General features: G+C 44.4%; 1 protein-coding gene and 2 long non-coding RNA genes across 3 annotated transcripts; 1 reads left to right on the top strand and 2 right to left on the bottom strand.

The window, feature by feature from the left end:
- The first annotated feature begins 684 nt into the window (after nt 1-684).
- LOC146700915 (uncharacterized) lies at nt 685-1,436 on the top strand. The gene is made up of 3 exons (XR_014922685.1): nt 685-723; nt 809-920; nt 1,001-1,436. It is a non-coding gene; the product is annotated as an uncharacterized LOC146700915 (long non-coding RNA).
- A 3,711-nt stretch (nt 1,437-5,147) lies between these two features.
- On the bottom strand, nt 5,148-6,027 carry LOC146700916 (uncharacterized). Its single transcript, XR_014922686.1, has 2 exons — nt 5,665-6,027; nt 5,148-5,584 (listed from the first exon to the last, which is right to left on the bottom strand). It is a non-coding gene; the product is annotated as an uncharacterized LOC146700916 (long non-coding RNA).
- An 8,531-nt stretch (nt 6,028-14,558) lies between these two features.
- Nucleotides 14,559-15,518, bottom strand: LOC146700917 (odorant receptor 131-2-like). The gene has a single exon (XM_085471447.1). It carries the CDS (start codon nt 15,516-15,518, stop codon nt 14,559-14,561), a length of 960 nt encoding a protein of 319 aa, XP_085327573.1.
- Between the last annotated feature and the right edge of the window lie 3,648 nt (nt 15,519-19,166).

The following is a 19,166-nucleotide window of genomic DNA, read 5'->3' on the forward strand; positions in this document are numbered from 1 at the left end:
CCATATCCGATCATGGTATGACAGTGTGAACGGCACAAATCCGATATTTTCAAATCCGATCTGGGTCACTTTCGTATGTGGTACTGAATCCGATACATATCCGATGTTTCAGAAAGCGACTGCTGTGTGAATGGTCATTTCGCATTAAATCCGTCTTTTACGTCACTGACACAAGACAGACGCCAATTATCAGCGTCGGAGAAGCGCCCGATAAGACATTGCGAACGCTTCCTGGCCATCCAGTGTAGATGTTAGTGAAACTGTTGGGAAGACAACGTTGGAGAAACGTGAACATTTTATTTGTACTGTATAATCTGTAGATTCTGACAGAAATCTGCAACTATCCTTTGAAGCACCGCTCCTCTAAAACAGCAATAAGGATAATTATTAGGTTATTTACATTATTATGTAAATAACAAAATAACTTAAAGCAAAAATTGGGAAACGTAAAGTCGGAAGTCTTTATATTAACGGCCATCAGTCAAACAATATTGTTTGCTCAGGGTATAACCGGAGTGCGTTGTGTGTGACGTCTTCTTTTGCGCATGCGGGCCGCTTTTAGCGTTCACACTAGAGCGCGTTTGCTGTCGCATTTTATTTGTAGTGTGAACACGCAGACAAAAAAATCGGATTTGATCAAAAAATCGGAATTGAGCATTAAGACCTGCAGTGTGAACGTAGCCATATGTGAACAGGAAGTCTTTCCACAGCATTAATGTACAGGTACATAGTTCCCTGTAGCATTTCAAACTAACAAATTATTTCATCATAGTAATGGATGCTAATTTGTGTTCTCTGCACTGTGAAGATCATATGTGATGCTGCCAACATTATCACAAATGTGGAAGCCAAGTGGCCAGGCTCTGTCCATGACTCACAAATATTCCGTGAATGTACACTGAGCACAAAATTTGGACATGGTGAGTTGAGAATACTTTAAAATATATAAAGACCAATTGCTTCAGGGACATTTGAACTGAAGTGTATCCTTCTGTCTTAGGAGAGTTCACTGGCTACTTGCTTGGTGATAGGGGGTATCCATGTTTACCCTATTTGCTTACCCCTTACCCTGACCCTGAACCGGGCCCACAGCAGCGATATAATCTGGCTCATTGCAGGACAAGAGCCAGAATTGAAATGACTATCGGAATGCTTAAGGCCCGGTTCCAGTGCCTGCAAAGACTCAGGGTCACCCCAGAAAGGGCATGTGACATTATTGTGGCATGTGTGATTCTTCACAACATTGCCACAATTAGAGGAGAACACTGTCCTTCTGAACCAAACATCAGCAGTGATCCAAACCATGAACATCCTGACCCTCCCACGGACATACAAGATGGAAGCGCAGTCAGAGACACCATATGTCACAATCATTTCTTTTGACCCATCACCTCAACATGTTGAAAGAAGAATAAACAGGTTTTTTGTTCAACTGGCTTTATTGGTCGCCTGTGTTTCCTGTACACAAAGTATTAAAAGATGTAAACCTCATAAAGTGTCTCTGTTGCTTCCTCCTCTGTAACAGCTGTCAATGTTTCTTCATTATTTTCCTGTAGTAAAGAAATAAACAACATTGCTGTTCTACTGTACACTCATATAATCTGTGGAGTATTACTCACAACTGCATGTTGGTCTGGCTCAACAGGAGGCTGCACCAGATGCAGTACACCACCACCATCAACTGTTAGAATATGAGGTTTATACAGGTCACTTATAACTTACAAGGGACCAAATGGCAATTAACAAACATACCTATCACCTTACACTTCATTGTCATTATGCTCTCAAAGACAACCAAGACTGAGGGAAGGCAAGATCAGTAGGAAAATAACTTCACTACAAAATAATTCATTATGGTAAAGAGTTTATCAAATGAATGAGCAGCACTGCAAAGGTGACTGTGAAGAAAGGATGTATGCACATCATGTATTATTTTGAATTTACCCCCTATGTAGGCACTTGTGTCTTGCGGGGTTATTGACTCAGAGGATGTCCCCGCAGAGATGCCTTCGGCCACAGGGCGCCCACTGTTTTGGCTGAGGGCCAACTGCTCAGCCTCTGTGAGTGGTGGTGGTGGTGGAGGACCCCCACCTGTTTTTCGGGCCTCCGCTTTTTTTCTGTTGGCTATAACGGGCCACATTTGAGCATACAGAGTAAGCAAATATGTACTTGTAATGTGCTCAGATAATTTCAATAAGTGCTTACAGAAAGAAAATTAATGTAGCCTCTAACTGCAATTGATTTACATCGGACAAACAGACCAAGCACTATGGCTCATAATACAATTACACCTTACCTGTTTGGACTATATTTTTATATTTCATTTTTACTTGCTGCCAGGAACGTTTGGGGCCTGTTGGGTTGCACCTGCGCTCACATCACGTCACAAAATAAAATGTATAAAATAACAAATAAAATAACATATGATAAAATAACGTGTTAAATGGGTGGAAATCCCTCGATCAATGTTTAAATTAACACTCACGCATTGACTCTGTCGGCTATGTTTTGCCATGCATGCTTTTGCAGCTGTGGCTGTGTTACTTTTTTCCGCGGAATTTGCATGTTATCGGCATATGCTGCCATCAGAATTTCGGCCTCAAGCGCTGTGAAATACATTGACCGCGCCTTCTTTCCCTCCGTCTCCATGGTGACTCACTTAATCTGTGCTCCACTGATCAGGGCTTTATGTATCCTCGTCCGCGCGCTTCACTTGGGGTTAAAGCAACTCCGCGTTGATTGAACTACTTGTTATCAGCCTTTCTGGAACCGAATATTCCGAGTTGGACGGTTCGGGGTTACTCAACCCTGAGTATCGTTTTTCACTCTGAGTTTTCTAAACCGGCTTCCTGAAACAGGGCCCAGGTTTCCAACCTTATAAACAAGACATTTGCATAATGAGTGAAACCAGCACCACTGAATGAACAATGCGCAGTGAGGTCAGCTCCTTGATCATTAATATGATTTGTTTGTGTCAGGGGACCCGATCCTTGGGGTGGACCGATTTTTGGCAGAGTGTGTTTTGGGTTTAAAAGCCAATAAGACTGCTATATGTGCAATTCTTGTACAATTCTTCTCCTGACGAAGTTGTACTTTTGTATTTTCTTACTCAGTGGTATATAGCATTTGTATTTCTATTTTATTCTATTGTATATAGTATTTTATTTTATTTTATTGCATTCCAGTGTTTTCTAATTTCTGCTACATAACTTTGCACTTTTTGTCACGGCTGGCGGAGTGAGCCGTGTGGTGTGGAGGAAAAGGAGGACCCAAAATGCAGCAAACTGATGATTCGAGTGACGTTTATTTACAGAGGTGGCAGTGGCAAAAAAAACAGGCAACGAAGCATGAGTAATGACAAACGGAAACCTAAACTGGGAGAAACTAAGTGACAAACCTGAGACAAAAGGGGTGCGGGGCAGAGAGACGCAGAGACAGGAACACCATAGAACGCAGAGATACACGGAAGAATGCAGACGAGCCGACAACGAACACAGACCGACACCCACTAAATATACACACACAAGGTAATCAGGTAATCACACACAGGAGGGAAGAACAGCTGAACCTAATACACATGAGGACCGGAGGACACAAGCTGAACACAATGACAACAGACCTTCAGAATAGAACAGGAAATCCAGAACATGAGCCTTCGAAGTAAAGCGGGAAACACACAGACTGATTTGCAACACAACACGGGGACATGAACAGGGCCCTGTTTCAGGAAGCCGGTTTGGAAAACTCAGAGTGAAAAACGACACTCACGGTTGAGTAACCCCGAACTGTCCAACTCGGAATATTCGGTTTCAGAAAGGCTGATAACAATTAGTTCAGTCAACGCGGAGTTGCTTTAACCCCAAGTGAAGCGCGCGGACGAGGATACATAAAGCCCTGATAAGCGGAGCACAGATTAAGCGAGTCACCATGGAGACGGAGGGAAAGAAGGCGCGGTCAATGTATTTTACAGCGCTTGAGGCCGAAATTCTGATGGCAGCATATGCCGATAACATGCAAATTCTGCGGAAAAAAGTAACACAGCCACAGCTGCAAAAGAAAGGGAGCATGCATGGCAAAACATAGCCGACAGAGTCAATGCGTGAGTGTTAATTTAAACATTGATCGAGGGATTTCCACCCATTTAACACGTTATTTTATCATATGTTATTTTATTTGTTATTTTATACATTTTATTTTGTGATGTGATGTGAGCGCAGGTGCAACCCAACAGGCCCCAAACGTTCCTGGCAGCAAGTAAAAATGAAATATAAAAATATAGTCCAAACAGGTAAGGTGTAATTGTATTATGAGCCATAGTGCTTGGTCTGTTTGTCCCATGTAAATCAATTGCAGTTAGAGGCTACATTAATTTTCTTTCTGTAAGCACTTATTGAAATTATCTGAGCACATTACAAGTACATATTTGCTTACTCTGTATGCTCAAATGTGGCCCGTTATAGCCAACAGAAAAAAAGCGGAGGCCTGAAAAACAGGTGGGGGTCCTCCACCACCACCACCACTCACAGAGGCTGAGCAGTTGGCCCTCAGCCAAAACAGTGGGCGCCCTGTGGCCGAAGGCATCTCTGCGGGGACATCCTCTGAGTCAATAACCCCGCAAGACACAAGTGCCTACATAGGGGGTAAATTCAAAATAATACATGATGTGCATACATCCTTTCTTCACAGTCACCTTTGCAGTGCGACACATTCATTTGATAAACTCTTTACCATAATGGATTATTTTGTAGTGAAGTTATTTTCCTACTGATTTTGCCTTCCCTCAGTCTTGGTTGTCTTTGAGAGCATAATGACAATGAAGTGTAAGGTGATTGGTATGTTTGTTAATTGCCATTTGGTCCCTTGTAAGTTATAAGTGACCTGTATAAACCTCATATTCTAACAGTTGATGGTGGTGGTGTACTGCATCTGGTGCAGCCTCCTGTTGAGCCAGACCAACATGCAGTTGTGAGTAATACTCCACAGATTATATGAGTTTACAGTAGAACAGCAATGTTGTTTATTTCTTTACTACAGGAAAATAATGAAGAAACATTGACAGCTGTTACAGAGGAGGAAGCAACAGAGACACTTTATGAGGTTTACATCTTTTAATACTTTGTGTACAGGAAACACAGGCGACCAATAAAGCCAGTTGAACAAAAAATCTGTTTATTCTTCTTTCAACATGTTGAGGTGATGGGTCAAAAGAAATGATTGTGACATATGGTGTCTCTGACTGCGCTTCCATCTTGTATGTCCGTGGGAGGGTCAGGATGTTCATGGTTTGGATCACTGCTGATGTTTGGTTCAGAAGGACAGTGTTCTCCTCTAATTGTGGCAATGTTGTGAAGAATCACACATGCCACAATAATGTCACATGCCCTTTCTGGGGTGACCCTGAGTCTTTGCAGGCACTGGAACCGGGCCTTAAGCATTCCGATAGTCATTTCAATTCTGGCTCTTGTCCTGCAATTAGCCAGATTATATCGCTGCTGTGGGCCCGGTTCAGGGTCAGGGTAAGGGGTAAGCAAATAGGGTAAACATGGATACCCCCTATCACCAAGCAAGTAGCCAGTGAACTCTCCTAAGACAGAAGGGTACACTTCAGTTCAAATGTCCCTGAAGCAATTGGTCTTTATATATTTTAAAGTATTCTCAACTCACCATGTCCAAATTTTGTGCTCAGTGTACATTCACGGAATATTTGTGAGTCATGGACAGAGCCTGGCCACTTGGCTTCCACATTTGTGATAATGTTGGCAGCATCACATATGATCTTCACAGTGCAGAGAACACAAATTAGCATCCATTACTATGATGAAATAATTTGTTAGTTTGAAATGCTACAGGGAACTATGTACCTGTACATTAATGCTGTGGAAAGACTTCCTGTTCACATAGTCTCCTTCATTTACTGAAGGAGCAATGATTGGAATGTGAGTGCCATCTGTACAGCCAATCACGCCTGGGAACCCTGAAAATAAATGTAAAATTTAAGTAGTAGTCCAAGTATCACCACATCATACATTAAGTTTCGGTCATCCTGCCACCTGCAATTTTGTGGCATCCCTCTTTGATAAATCTTGTGGGTCTATGACCGGGGAACACCACAGACGAGTACAGGAGACGTTTCAGTGCAACTGTAACATTCCTGACTGCCCGACAGACGGTAGCCTTGGAAACGTGCTCAGCGTCACCAATATTATACAGAAAGCTCCCGTTTGCAAAAAACGAAGTGCAATACAAATAATATGTACAGAACTGAGAGAATGTCCGCGATGTGTCACATGCGTAATATATGGCCTGAGGATGTTATTCAAATAAATTATAGATTGTGCTGAGAAACGGTAACGTTCACACAGGAAATCATCAGGAAATGATAAAATGTCCAAACGCGCTCTGATCACTCTCTCCCGGCGGAGAGCTCTGCGGAGAATTTGGGCTTCAACATCTACTGGCTCTTCAAGGAAGGGACACGCCATGTCCGACACTTCCTACTGTCAGGTTTCCGACAAAGGGGCGGAGACAGTCAGGGTTAGTTGAAGTAAACCTGCTAGGGGGCAGGTTAGCTTCACGGAGTGTGTCGTCATAGTGACTCACTCAGGCTTCATCTGAACTCGCTTTGTGAAACCGAAAACCCAGAGTTTTCGTTAACTCAGGGTATACTTACTCAGTTTTTCCACTAAACCGGCTTCCTGAAACAGGGCCCAGAGCACCAAGGACAGACACAGGTAGGGCTGAATATACACCAAACTACAGGTTCAACCCTAAACTAATACAAAATCAGAATAAACACAAGGCACAAAAATGAACTTCAAGGAAACACAAAACGCTGGGCCAAAATGACCCAGGACCATGACACTTTTGCTGTAACAAAACAAATTTCCCACCTGTGGGACTAATAAAGGTCATCTTATCTTATCTTAGTGCAGAAATGTTTTGAAATGATTTGTTTTTATTTTGCATGTCTCGATAAAATCTACAGCGAAGTTCATATTAAACCAGGCTGACTGCAGGTGGACACGGAAACAGGAGAAACACAGCTGCACTGTCTACCAGTTTGTGGATTTGGACATGAAAAACTACAGCTGGGCACACTGTTCTTAAACGTAACAGCAACAACAAGAAGTATCTATCGGCCTGATGTCCTGAGGGCAGACCTCAGCCTTCACTCAGCCTTCAGGATGAGTCTGATGTTCTGGTCTCCGAGCTCATAGATAAGGCTGCTCAGAGCTCTGCAAAGAACGATAAGACACGTAGAAGCATTCTGCACCAGCACAGACACTCTTCTTGAAACTGTTTTTGAGGTAAAAAACGGTTCACAGTTGAAGAAAGGCTGAAGCTCAGCAGTGTGTTACGAGGATTCAGGGCCAAAGCTGTGTCTGTGGAGGCCGGCCTGTCTAACACAATACCAGCAGACACACCGAATGTAAGGATGTATGAGAGAAACAGACGTATTTGTTCATCTGAAGAACCAAACCATACCGATGGTGGTGGCACGCCTCAGTAACACACTCCAGAGACCTCAGTGAGAGCAGAGTGAGGAGGAGGTAACAGCTGCTGCAGTCAGAGAGGAAAAGGCTCCGTCAGAGTCAGTTAATACAGTCGACTTGGACTGAGATGGACATTTTAATAGAAGCATTTAAGAAGCTGGACCATAAATGCTTATGGATATCATAACAATCAAACACCACACTCTCAAAAATCCAGAATCGAGAAAAAGGCAGCTCTGAAGTCTGGTGTGAATTCCTGATCCCAGCAGGAAGTCGGAGCTGCTCTGTTTTCCCAGGGCACCACGCCGTGGTCGCTCGTTGCTCCTGATACTTACACAGACTGAAAGCAGAGTCTGATCCCCATAGCAGAAGTGCTGCCACGTGTGTGGACAGACAGAGATGGCCCGTGTGTTTATTTGGTAGTTCAATGAAAGGCTTCAGTTAAGACGGAGGAAAAAAAATTGAGTTCAGATTTTTTCACGTTATACAATATTTGAAATTTTATAAAAAACACTACATTTTCTGAAATATTTGTGGGTGTTTTCTTGTTTGTTTGTTTTTCCTACTGCTTGAACACTAAAGTGGCCCTCGCATGAGATAACAGTGCCAGCAGAGCCCACAGCTAATTTTTGTTTGAGACCCCCTGCTTTGGAACAACAGAGGTAAATTAGCAGTGAGTGCAGCTGTAGCCAATGTAGGCTGGAGTACTCATGCTGCTCGTGATCAGAGAGGATCTGGAGGGAAATCAGGATGTGACTGAGGTGGACAAAGATGAATCAGAATCAGAATACTTTATTGATCCCTGGGGGAAATTATTTTTTGTTACAGTGCTCCATTATAAACCAACATAAACCAACATTAAGACAAGACAGACAATACGCTAACTAAGAATAGTACTATATATATATATATATATATATATAAGTGGATGCATTGTACAGGGAGCCACAGGCAGGAATGATTTCCTGTGTCGTTCAGTGGTGCTTTTCCGTAATCTCAGTCTCTCACTGTGACTCCTGTGACTGACCAGCATGTCATGGAGTGGGTGGGAGGTGTTATCCAACATTGGAGTGGTTTCAGGAACTTTCTGATGATTTTATTAACAAAAGCCAGAAACAGAGCAGAGGTGTCACCAACAAGGTGCTAAAAATGCTTAAGAGGAGTGTTAGACACAGTCTTTAGGTCATCCTCTTCTCTGATGCACACCACGTAAGGAACTCTAACTTGAAACACAGGGTTTCTCACCACAGAGCTTCAGATATCTTGGTTTTTGATTAGTTTTTGTTTTTATTCTTGTTTTGCTAGGGAGACACTGACGAGGTGACCAGAGGTTCAAGCAGCCCGGGAAACAAATCAGCAGCACAACCTGCTCAATGAGAGAAGATAAGTCTGTGTTTAAGGAATCGATGGAGAAGTAGCGCCATCTGCTGGTGGCTAAGCAGATTGCATGCAGCAGTTGTACTCCGTTCCACAGAGACGGTGCATGAATCTGTGACACCTCCAGAGCCAACAATGAACTGAAGCCGGTTTTGTCTGAAGAAGGCTTTCTCTTTGGTAAATGGACTGATTCTTCATACAAGCACCTTTTCCACGCTTTCTATCTAACATTCACATTCTGATGGATGCATCAGAGAGACACTTGGCGTTAGCATCTTGCTTAAGGATATCTGACATGCAGACTGGAGCAGACAGGGGTCGTAACACCAATGACCTGCTCGACCTCCTAAACTACAGCCACCCCATTGTTAACCATTCCTCACCATTGGTCTCGTGACCATGGTCGGGAGACACAAGGGGAGATAAATGTGTTAGCCATTACTGCATATAAGGTGGGCATAGTTTTAACTAGTGCACCAGTGACAAAGAAAACATTAGCTCAACTACGGTGTACATACATGTACAAAATAAAGCATTTCAAATGCCGTAAAGTAGGAAAGAAATTACACAATTGTAACTATTACATGGTGACCGGGAATAACTAACTTATGGACAAGTGCATGTAGATAGCCCCTTAGGTTTTTCAGTTACTTTTTTTTTCTTATATCAACACTCAAACAATTAAAAAAAGATACAGCCCTCTTAAACCATTGTAGCTAAGACTGTAGGAGAATGAAATGATTTAAAACTCGAACTGAATCTTCAGTCCTACTTGGAATTGTCCATAGTAGATAAATCGAGCTAAGTGACCCACACACCATACCGGTCTGGTGCTCTGCGCCGACAAGTTGGTCGTTGAAACTGCTGGCCCAGAAGGCCTGGCTCAGCCACCGCACCCTCACCATTCTCATGGTCTACATGGAAAGGGGACAATGGGACAAGCACAACCGGAGCGGGATCGGCTGCAACTGAGATGGATGGCTGAGAGAAGCTGGGGCCATTGCCAGCTGCAGTGGAGAGCAGACTGTGCAGACCCAGATCACGGTCTGCTGGGTGATCCTCTAAAGTTGGCGGTGGGACCGCCGTAGGTGACCAATGATGAGCTTGATCCAGGACCCAGGTATTGTCCAGGGGCTCACGGCAGCGATAATGCTCTAGGTCGTCATGGTGGACAACTTTCACTTTAGACCTTGGGTTCTTTAGACCTCAGGATCCGATAAACTAGGTCATCCAAATGCCCCAGGACAATGAATGGTCCTTCATACGATGGAAGAAACCTTTTGACATTGTTCTTAAGGTGACGTGTTCCTTTGATGAGATACGACACAGGATCTCCAATCTTGTAATGTGTGTGGCAACATTTATTGTCATATTGTCTCTTTGCGTGCGTGACTGACTCAAGCAAGGCTTCCCTGGTGATGAGGTGGCCCAGCTCTAGCCGCTTGTGCATCTGTTGCACATACTCTAGAGCTGAGGGTTGGTTGTCTGGATCGGGAGGTAAAGCTGCGAAAAGGTCCACTGGCTCATTCAGTTCTTGGCCGAACATCATGAAGTTTGGGGTGAAACCTGTAGCACTGTGCTTGGTCGCCCTGTAGGCCATAGCAGCGTACGGGATCATCAGGTCCCAGTCCCAATGGCAACGTTCTGCTGTGGAGGCCAGGATCTTTTGGGAGAGTGGCATTGAAACATTCAACCTGGCCATCTGACTGCGGTCGGAATGGCGTTGTGTGAGTCTTGTCTATACCAAACAAACTGCACAACCCCTGGAACTCGAATTCGAAATTGCGTCCCTGGTCACTGTGCAGTGCTTGAGGTATCCCATAGCAGCACACCCACTGAGAATCAAAGACCTCAGCGACAGTCGCAGCCCGTTCACCTGGGATAGGAAAGGCTTAAGTCTACTTTGTAAAGTAGTCTTGTATCTCAAGCACATATCGGTTTCTGCGCTCCGTCTCATTCAGTGGTCCCATAATGTCCAGTGCAATGCACTCATTTTGGGCTTCGACCCAGACAGTTCCCATCTGAGCTTGTGGTGTCTTCTTGGGTCGGGCTCTGGACTGACAGCTTGTACAAGTACGGCACCAGAGTCCGACGTCTTCCCTCATGTGATACCAATAGAATCGGGTTCTTGTCTGGCCACAGTCCTTTCGACACCAAAATGTCTGCCCACTGGCCCTTCGTGCATCTGGCTCATCACCTCTGGATGTAGTGTTAAATTCCGGTTCTTTTGGCTTCTTTAGGACCAAGAAAGACACGGCTCAAGAGTGGTCTTTTACTTTAAAAATGATCTTTAATTTACATATTCCGGAATATGGAGACCTGAACACAAAACACACAACCCCAGGTCTGAAGCACAAACGGAAGCCTAGGTGTTTATATTCTTGCTCTCTACGTCACACCACACTTTAAGTTTCGATCAAACAGCCGAGTTGGTTTCACTTTCTAGCTGCAAAAGCATGTAATTTCCTGTCAGCCTGCAACCTAGTTTTACACTGAAGTCTGGGCCTCTCATAAAACACACTAATCAGCATTCAGATTATATATTTTATTTCCTAATAGACCCCCTCTTTAACTAATTCTATTAGTTAATCTAATTAACTGACTCCCTCAATAACTACTGTTTACTAACAACAGATATAATTAGCTTTTCCTGGTCAAAGGGCCTACTTACGTTTATCATTTAAAAGCACCACTGTGGGGATTCCACAGCTGAATTATCTGGTGCCTGAGTCTAACTCCGCTGATCAATACAGGGATAAATCCCTAAACCAAATATCCTAACCTAATATCTCTTTTCTTCGCTGACGTCACCTTCAACAAGCACAACACATCAACTTAAAATACTCCCCAGGATTAATCACAATAAATTTTGTCAAATATCCCCAAACTTTACTTTTATTTATCCCAAATTACCAAAAATTATCATGGACATGTCACCTGAAATCTACTTAACAGATTTTATAATTTAATTCCCCCACTTCTGAGCCAATTTGACGGTCACGATCATCAACTCAGCGGACAAATAATTTAGAATTCATCCAATATGCACAAATTTTGAACAGGCTTGTGCTTACCTTTAAATCTTTTAGACCGGTCTGTTGTCCGCCTCATATCAGATCGTACCTTAAGCTCCGAATTAGACCCCTCAGCCGCAAAAGAATCCGGGTCACTTTCATCTAGTTTCACTTTCTGGCTGCAGGTCCTATTTTCTCTGCAAAAGCATGTAGTTTCCTGTCAGTACTTTTTGGCACAGACTGTACTCAGAGTTGGGCCTCTCCTAGAACAATCTAATCAGCAAATAAGCATTCAGATCATATATTTAAATCCCAACATGAGGCAGACAGAAATTAGCAGAGACACCTGGGATACTGAAGGGATGAGGCTTTAATAACGGTACTGCACATTCTGATACACACTGCATAGGCTGTGGCCCGTTAGAATGCTGAACCCCGAATTGTATTTACACTGTAATATGGTGAAATCTTGTTCATTTTTCTGCAAATTTATCATGAAATTGCATAGTAGTTAAAATTACTTACATTGTTTCTTTGTTTTCTATAGCAACCTGACATGTTGCCCTCTTATTTTAGTGTATATACTTTTAAGTATTTGTTGGTAAATATAACTAAATTGTTCTTTCAAATAAATTAAATTAAAATTCCAGTTAATTATGCCCTAGTCCAAGTGTTGCCCAAGCTTCCTCTCCATCAGAGGAGTGGCGGTCAGAGCTGATTTTCCAGTTCACATAGCACCACCTGTCATATTCCCACCTGTACTGATGGGCCCATAGGACCCAAAATGTTGGGTAAATGTTCACTATACTTTTTAATGTATGTGTATTTGTATGTAGTAAACTAAAGTATCAGCTTCATTCACAAAAGTTGATTCTGTTCATCTGGTTGTTTTCAGTGGGAGAAACTTTCCGTCATTGATCCAAGTGACTTCTTCAGTCTCAGCTGACTGCAGGTTTCCCCAGTCTTATAAGCATTACATTTACATAATTACTGAAACTCGCACCACTGAAGGAACAATGGGCTGGGAGGTCAGATCCTTGATCATTAATATGCAAACTCTTGTGCCTATTGATCAACAACCACTGATCAGTGGCCACGAGTACCATTCACAGAGGGTTGGGGAATAGCTGCAATCACAGCATTGTAAGATGGTGAAAGAGGTACCCTTAGGCTCCATCTTATCTTAATGACCTTGTAGTACCATATCACCCTATTAGAGCACTTCGCTCTCGCTCTGCAGGCCTACTTGTTGTTCCTAGAGTATTTAAAAGTAGAATGGGAGGCAGAGCCTTCAGTTTTCAGGCCCCTCTTCTGTGGAACCAGCTTCCAGTTTGGATTCAGGAGACAGACACTATCTCTACTTTCAAGATTAGGCTTCAAACTTTCCTTTTTGCTAAAGCATATAGTTAGGGCTGGACCAGGTGACCCTGAATCCTCCCTTAGTTATGCTGCAATAGACGTAGGCTGCCGGGGATTCCCATGATGCACTGGGTGTTTCCTTTCCAGTCACCTTTCTCACTCACTATGTGTTAACAGACCTCTCTGCATTGAATCATATCTGTTATTAACCTCTGTCTCTCTTCCACAGCATGTCTTTATCCTGTCTTCCTTTTCTCACCCCAACCAATCACAGCAGATGGCCCCGCCCCTCCCTGAGCCTGGTTCTGCTGGAGGTTTCTTCCTGTTAAAAGGGAGTTTTTCCTTCCCACTGTCGCCAAAGTGCTTGCTCATAGGGGGTCATATGATTGTTGGGTTTTTCTCTGTATGTATTATTGTAGGGTCTAACTAAGACAAAAACTGTGTGAGGCCCGGGTGGACGATAGATGATAACAAATAAGACTGTTTCTGAGTTTTACAGCTGGGGTGGAGGCAAAGTCTTCTTGGGTCTTTGGTTGATTAATCAGGATATGCAGAAGAAGATTAATGGATGGAGACTAGTATTTTTACTTTACTTTGATAGTTTTTTTTTTATCATGTACTATAATATATTTTATACTGTAGCTGTGTTGTGTTATTACAGTTGTGAGCCTCAGAATATTGTTTGATAGCAACATATTTAATCAGTAAGAGCTGCAGAACTGTAAATAAGAGAGTTAGTAACAGCCATGAAACCACGACGTCACACTTACACAGACCTGTTCTAAAAATTTAATTTGATTAAACAGAAATAAAGCAAAACAAATCCTGCCTTCACTGTAACCAAACAGCCTCCTCAGTGAATGTAAATTATATAACTTTTCAAATTATTGTGACTGACAGGGTTAGCACTGCTTCCTCAGAGCAAGAAGATCCCGGTTTGAATCCCACTTCCCACAGTCCAAAGACATGCATATTAGGTTTCTGTTCGTCCTGCGATAGACTGATGATCTGTTGAGGGTGTACTCTGCCTCATATCGCACCAAAGCTGGGAAAGGTTACAGGCCCCTGAACCCTGAGCTGGATAAGTGGAAAGAAATAGATAGATCACCATCCATCCATTCTGACTGCAACTAATGGAGGATTATTAAAATTATAACAAGGACAGGCTTGTATCGCTGGATTCTAAAAAACGACTAAAAAACAACATGTTATTCTTAAAAGGAAAAAAACAGGAGGAGAAGCTTCTAGTTAATTTAGGATAGTCACTTAGTAGACAGTGTGACAGAAACATTCATTGCTTCTTTCCAAATGTACTCTAAGGGTAAATCTTAGCCCCCGCCGTGACAGCTAAAAGTTTCAGTTGACAACATAGATTATAAACAAGGATGGGTCTGATGGTCTGGTCTCTGAGACCATAAATAAGTGCACTCAGACATCTGGGGAGAATAAAAAGAAGGACGTAAAGAGCATTCTGTATGAGCAGAGACACTCTATTTGAAACTGTTTTTGAGGTGAGTAAAAGTAATGCATTGTTCACAGTTGAAGAGAGGCTGAAGCCGAGCTGCACCAGATGTAGCAGCAGGGTGTTACGAGCCTTCCCGGCTGAAGCTTTGTCTGTGGAGGCCGATCTAGCTGCCAACATAACACCTACATAGGAGCAAGTGACTCCAACAAAAGCTGACACAAACAGAAAGCAAGTGTAAGCTTTGTCATACTCATGAGATACAGGTGTGAGAAACATGAGAAATGTATTACAAACATATCTTTTCAACTGCAGACGCTGCAGCTCTTCAAATGGAAATTCTAACAGCAGCAGAACTCGAATGAGAATATTCAGTGAACAAAAGATCCAAATCGTAATAATGGACACCTCTGTGTTTCTGATGGTGATGATAGTAGCGTGCCTGAGTGGGTAACACACAGCTACATATCGCTCCAGAGACATCAGCACCAGAGTGAGAGGAGAGATTTCATTGGTGAGATTAGCAAACATGACAAGAATACCACAGACAGGATAAGGTAACGTTATTCTACAAAAAAACATCATGTATAGTATCTGGCTCACTGCCATCTGTAGCGTGTCTGCAAGAACGAGGTTATACAGGAGAATGTAACGGCAGGTTTCACGAAACACTGATTTACTCCTCAAGGTGAACAACATGATCACATTAATGCAGAAGAAAACACAGCATGGTAATGTAGTCAGGGAGGAGAGCAAACCTCTTTCTAGGTCATGCAGTCCAACAGAGATGTTGGTCTGAGATATATCAGACATATCAAAAGAAACATTGATATCATTAGACAAGAAGAATGCAATAAGTTTCTATTCTTATAAATTCTGGTTTAAAACTCCAGTTGTTTACCTGTGCAGGTAATTATCAGGCTTTAGTCTGTGCTTGGTCCTATGGAGGGCTGGTCTGCCAGCTTTGCCTGCATTTGAATGTCATATATATCATTTCCTTTACAACACAGAGTCATGTGACACAGTTATTTGTCAGCATGGTTAGCAGGCCAGTAACAGATGATGTAATCGAATTTATCACACTGACTGATTGGTTCACACAGTCTCTCCACATGTGAACATGGCCTCTCAGTGCCACACCAACACGTTCTCACTCCCATCTCGTGTGACGCATGGTCAGACTCCCTCCGCGTCACTTATCGACGCGCAGGGTACCCCCCTCGCGTCGAGAAGTGACGTGCAGGGTCCTCTCATTGAATACTGTAGAGCTCCCTAAATGTTGCTTATTGACGACAACAGATTGCCGCGGAAGAGCCTGTTGTCCGTATATTTATATATTTCCGAAATCACATTGTAGTGACGTATACTGAACACAGTAAATTATATAATGTAAATGTAACCCAACCAGTGCAGGGGCCTCCCTACACCCCGGACTCTGCGTTGTGTTAATTTGTGTTGGATTGGGGTGCACCGCAGAGAGACCAGTCGGACACAGGCGTTCAATTTGTGGCTCGGACCGCGCCGTTTATTCGGAACCAGGGGCAAACACCACTCCAACTCTGCTGCTGGCCCTTTCCAAATCACAGCAAACACTCCGTGACCATCACCATTGCAAAATACAACAACACATATACACAGAATACACATTAAGTAAAAATAACCGTGCCTTCTACAACATTCCACGGTCTAGGGAATGAGTACAACACAAAACTGATGCAGTTCGCCACTGGCAGTGCTTACCTTGGCAAATCACAGCAAACACTGAACCAAGGTGGCGCCCGCGCGAACAAGAAATCCGAAGTACGGTGTCCCGCAGAGGACAAATGGTCAAAACTGCCAAACTTCACACCATACATGCAGCTCAACAGCGACACCCCGTGACCCATTCCAGTCACTACCCTACATCCGCCCCTCCTTTAAGTGATGGCGTCCCAGTCATCAAACAAAACAAAATAAAACAGAACAGTCTCACTATGTATACAAGAATAACGGTGGTGGAAGATGTGCAGTGTAATGCGAAAATGTCTATGTGTGTATCTTATGTGTTTCCTGCAGCCCTTCTTGCTTTGGCCCTCTGCCACAGCTTCCATCCCCTTTCTATCTTCTCCCGATCCTCCCCTGGCTCGTTAACTCTCGACCCATAAGTCAGTCTCTTTGGGGGATGCCGACTCCTCGGCAAGTTCCTCCTTGGTTCACTTGGTCTGGGAGGTGAGTGGGTGACCCTGGCAGTTTCATTCCCCCTCCAATCTTCACTCTCTTGTCCTGCCCCTGTGTCCCTTTCCTCTGGTCCCTTGGGGGCAAGTGATCCATTTGGTGCTTCAGGTGAAACTCCCTCCACACCTCCTTCCAGGCTATCAGCCTCCCCGTCCTCGATCATGTCCGACTCTTCATCCTGTCTGATTACTTCACCAGCCTGCTCTCCACTGTCCTCTACGTCCTCAATCTCTCCTCCATGAACCTCCTCCACGTCGAGCTCCATTTCCTCTCTTGCCTCCTCTCCCACCTGCTCCACGGGAAGAAACATACACTGCGTGAGTAGGTTGCGGTGGACCACTCTCTCTGTATCACCATTTTCCGATCGCACCACATACACCGGCATGTCTGGCTGTTTCTTCACCACAATGTATGGACGTGACTCCCACTTGTCTCCTAGTTTGCTTCGCCCCTCCACATGACACACTTTAACAAGGACTCTGTCACCCGGGCTGAAGCTTTGACTCTTTGCTTGTCGGTCATAGTATCTTTTCTGGTGACCCTTAGCCTGGCGAGAGGCCTGATTAGCCTGTGCATAAGCCTGTGACAAGCAGTCATGCAGGGTCTGGACATACTCGCTATATCCCCCCGACCCATTAGTGGTTGACAGCCCAAAGACCAAGTCGACAGGGAGCCGTGGATGCCTGCCAAACATCAAGTAGTATGGTGTGTACCCTGTCGAATCATGGCGGGTGCAGTTGTAGGCGTGTGTCATTGCATCCACATATTCGTGCCACCGGGGTTTCAGGTGAGGTTCTAGCGTCCCCAGCATGTTCATGAGGGTGCGGTTAAACCGTTCAGTTGTCCCGTTGCCCTGTGGGTGATAGGGCGTGGTGTGTGTCTTAGTGATGCCGGTGCATTTACAAAGCTCCTTCACCACAGCACTTTCAAAATTGCGCCCTTGGTCTGCATGCAGTTTTGCTGGGAAGCCAAACTGACAGAAAAAGTTTCTATACAGCACCTTAGCCACTGTGCTGGCTTTTTGGTCTTTAGTGGGGTATGCTTGCGCATAGCGTGAGAAATGGTCAGTGACCACGAGGACATTTTCGATACCACCTTTTGATTTCTCAAGAGTCAAAAAATCCACACAAACTAGCTCCAAGGGGGCACTGCTGTAGATACTGACCAGGGGGGCCCTGACCCCTGCGGTTGGAGTTTTCCTAAGGCAGCACCTCTCACATTGCTCGCACCAAGCCTTGATTTCCTGGAACATCCGTGGCCAATAAAACCTCTCCCTTATCATGTGCAATGTCCTCTCAAAACCAAGGTGGCCTGAGTCATCGTGGAGAGCAGTCTTCACTGATATACGCAAATCCTCTGGTAGCACCAATTGCTCAACTACTCCCCTTTGGCTGTCTTGGACGCAGCGGTACAGGATGCCATCCCTTACCGCTAACCTTCTCCACTCCTTTAAGAGAAGGCGCACGTGCCCTTCAGCACTCATTCGCTCACTGCGGCTCGGCTTCTGGTTCATACTCTTATAGTGCAAGACGGGGCCAATAACAAGGTCTTTTTTCTGCCCTGCACGGATCTCCTGTTTGGTCATGGTGGGCAGGGATTCCATCCCCACATCCCTGTAAGGCTCAGTGGATGTAGGTGGCCCGAGTTCCAGTTCCTCCCCTGCAGGCGTGCCATGGCCAGTGAGGCTTTGAGTATCCTGGGTAGCCTGTGTCACACCATGCCCCTGTTCGTCGACATCCACCCACTGAGGGCATGTCTGTAGGATGTGCATGACCTCCTGGTTAGACATGCGAGAGAGGGCGTCAGCGTTTGTGTTGCTCTGTCCCCTCCGATACTGGACATCGAAATCGAAAGCAGCCAGCCTAGACACCCACCGCTGGCCTGTGGCATCCAGCTTCGCTGAGGACATAACATACTTGAGAGGGTTGTTGTCTGTCTGGACAGAGAATCTACGCCCATAGAGGTGGTCGTAGAATTTGTCGGTGACCGCCCATTTAAGAGCAAGAAACTCGAGTTTGTGTGCAGGATACCTTGTCTCTGCTGGGCTCAAACCTCTACTGGCGAAGGCTATGACCCTCTCAGCTCCACCTTGGGTCTGAGCTAGAACGGCGCCCAGACCCTCCCCTGAGGCGTCCGTCTGCAGAACGAAGGGCAAGCTATAGTCAGGATATCCCAGCACTGGAGCGCTTGTCAGCCTTTCTTTTAGGGTCTTAAATGCCTTCTCGCATTCATCTGTCCACAAAAAGG

Source organism: Copadichromis virginalis, linkage group LG10, assembly GCF_057382275.1.
Source record: "Copadichromis virginalis isolate Kocher_CV1m ecotype Utaka linkage group LG10, C_Virginalis_male_GT1.1, whole genome shotgun sequence".
Classification (NCBI taxonomy): domain Eukaryota; kingdom Metazoa; phylum Chordata; class Actinopteri; order Cichliformes; family Cichlidae; genus Copadichromis; species Copadichromis virginalis.

Excerpts from the sequence above, each read along its gene's own strand:
- LOC146700917 (XM_085471447.1), bottom strand. The coding sequence starts at position 15,518 with ATGTCTGATATATCTCAGACCAACATCTCTGTTGGACTGCATGACCTA.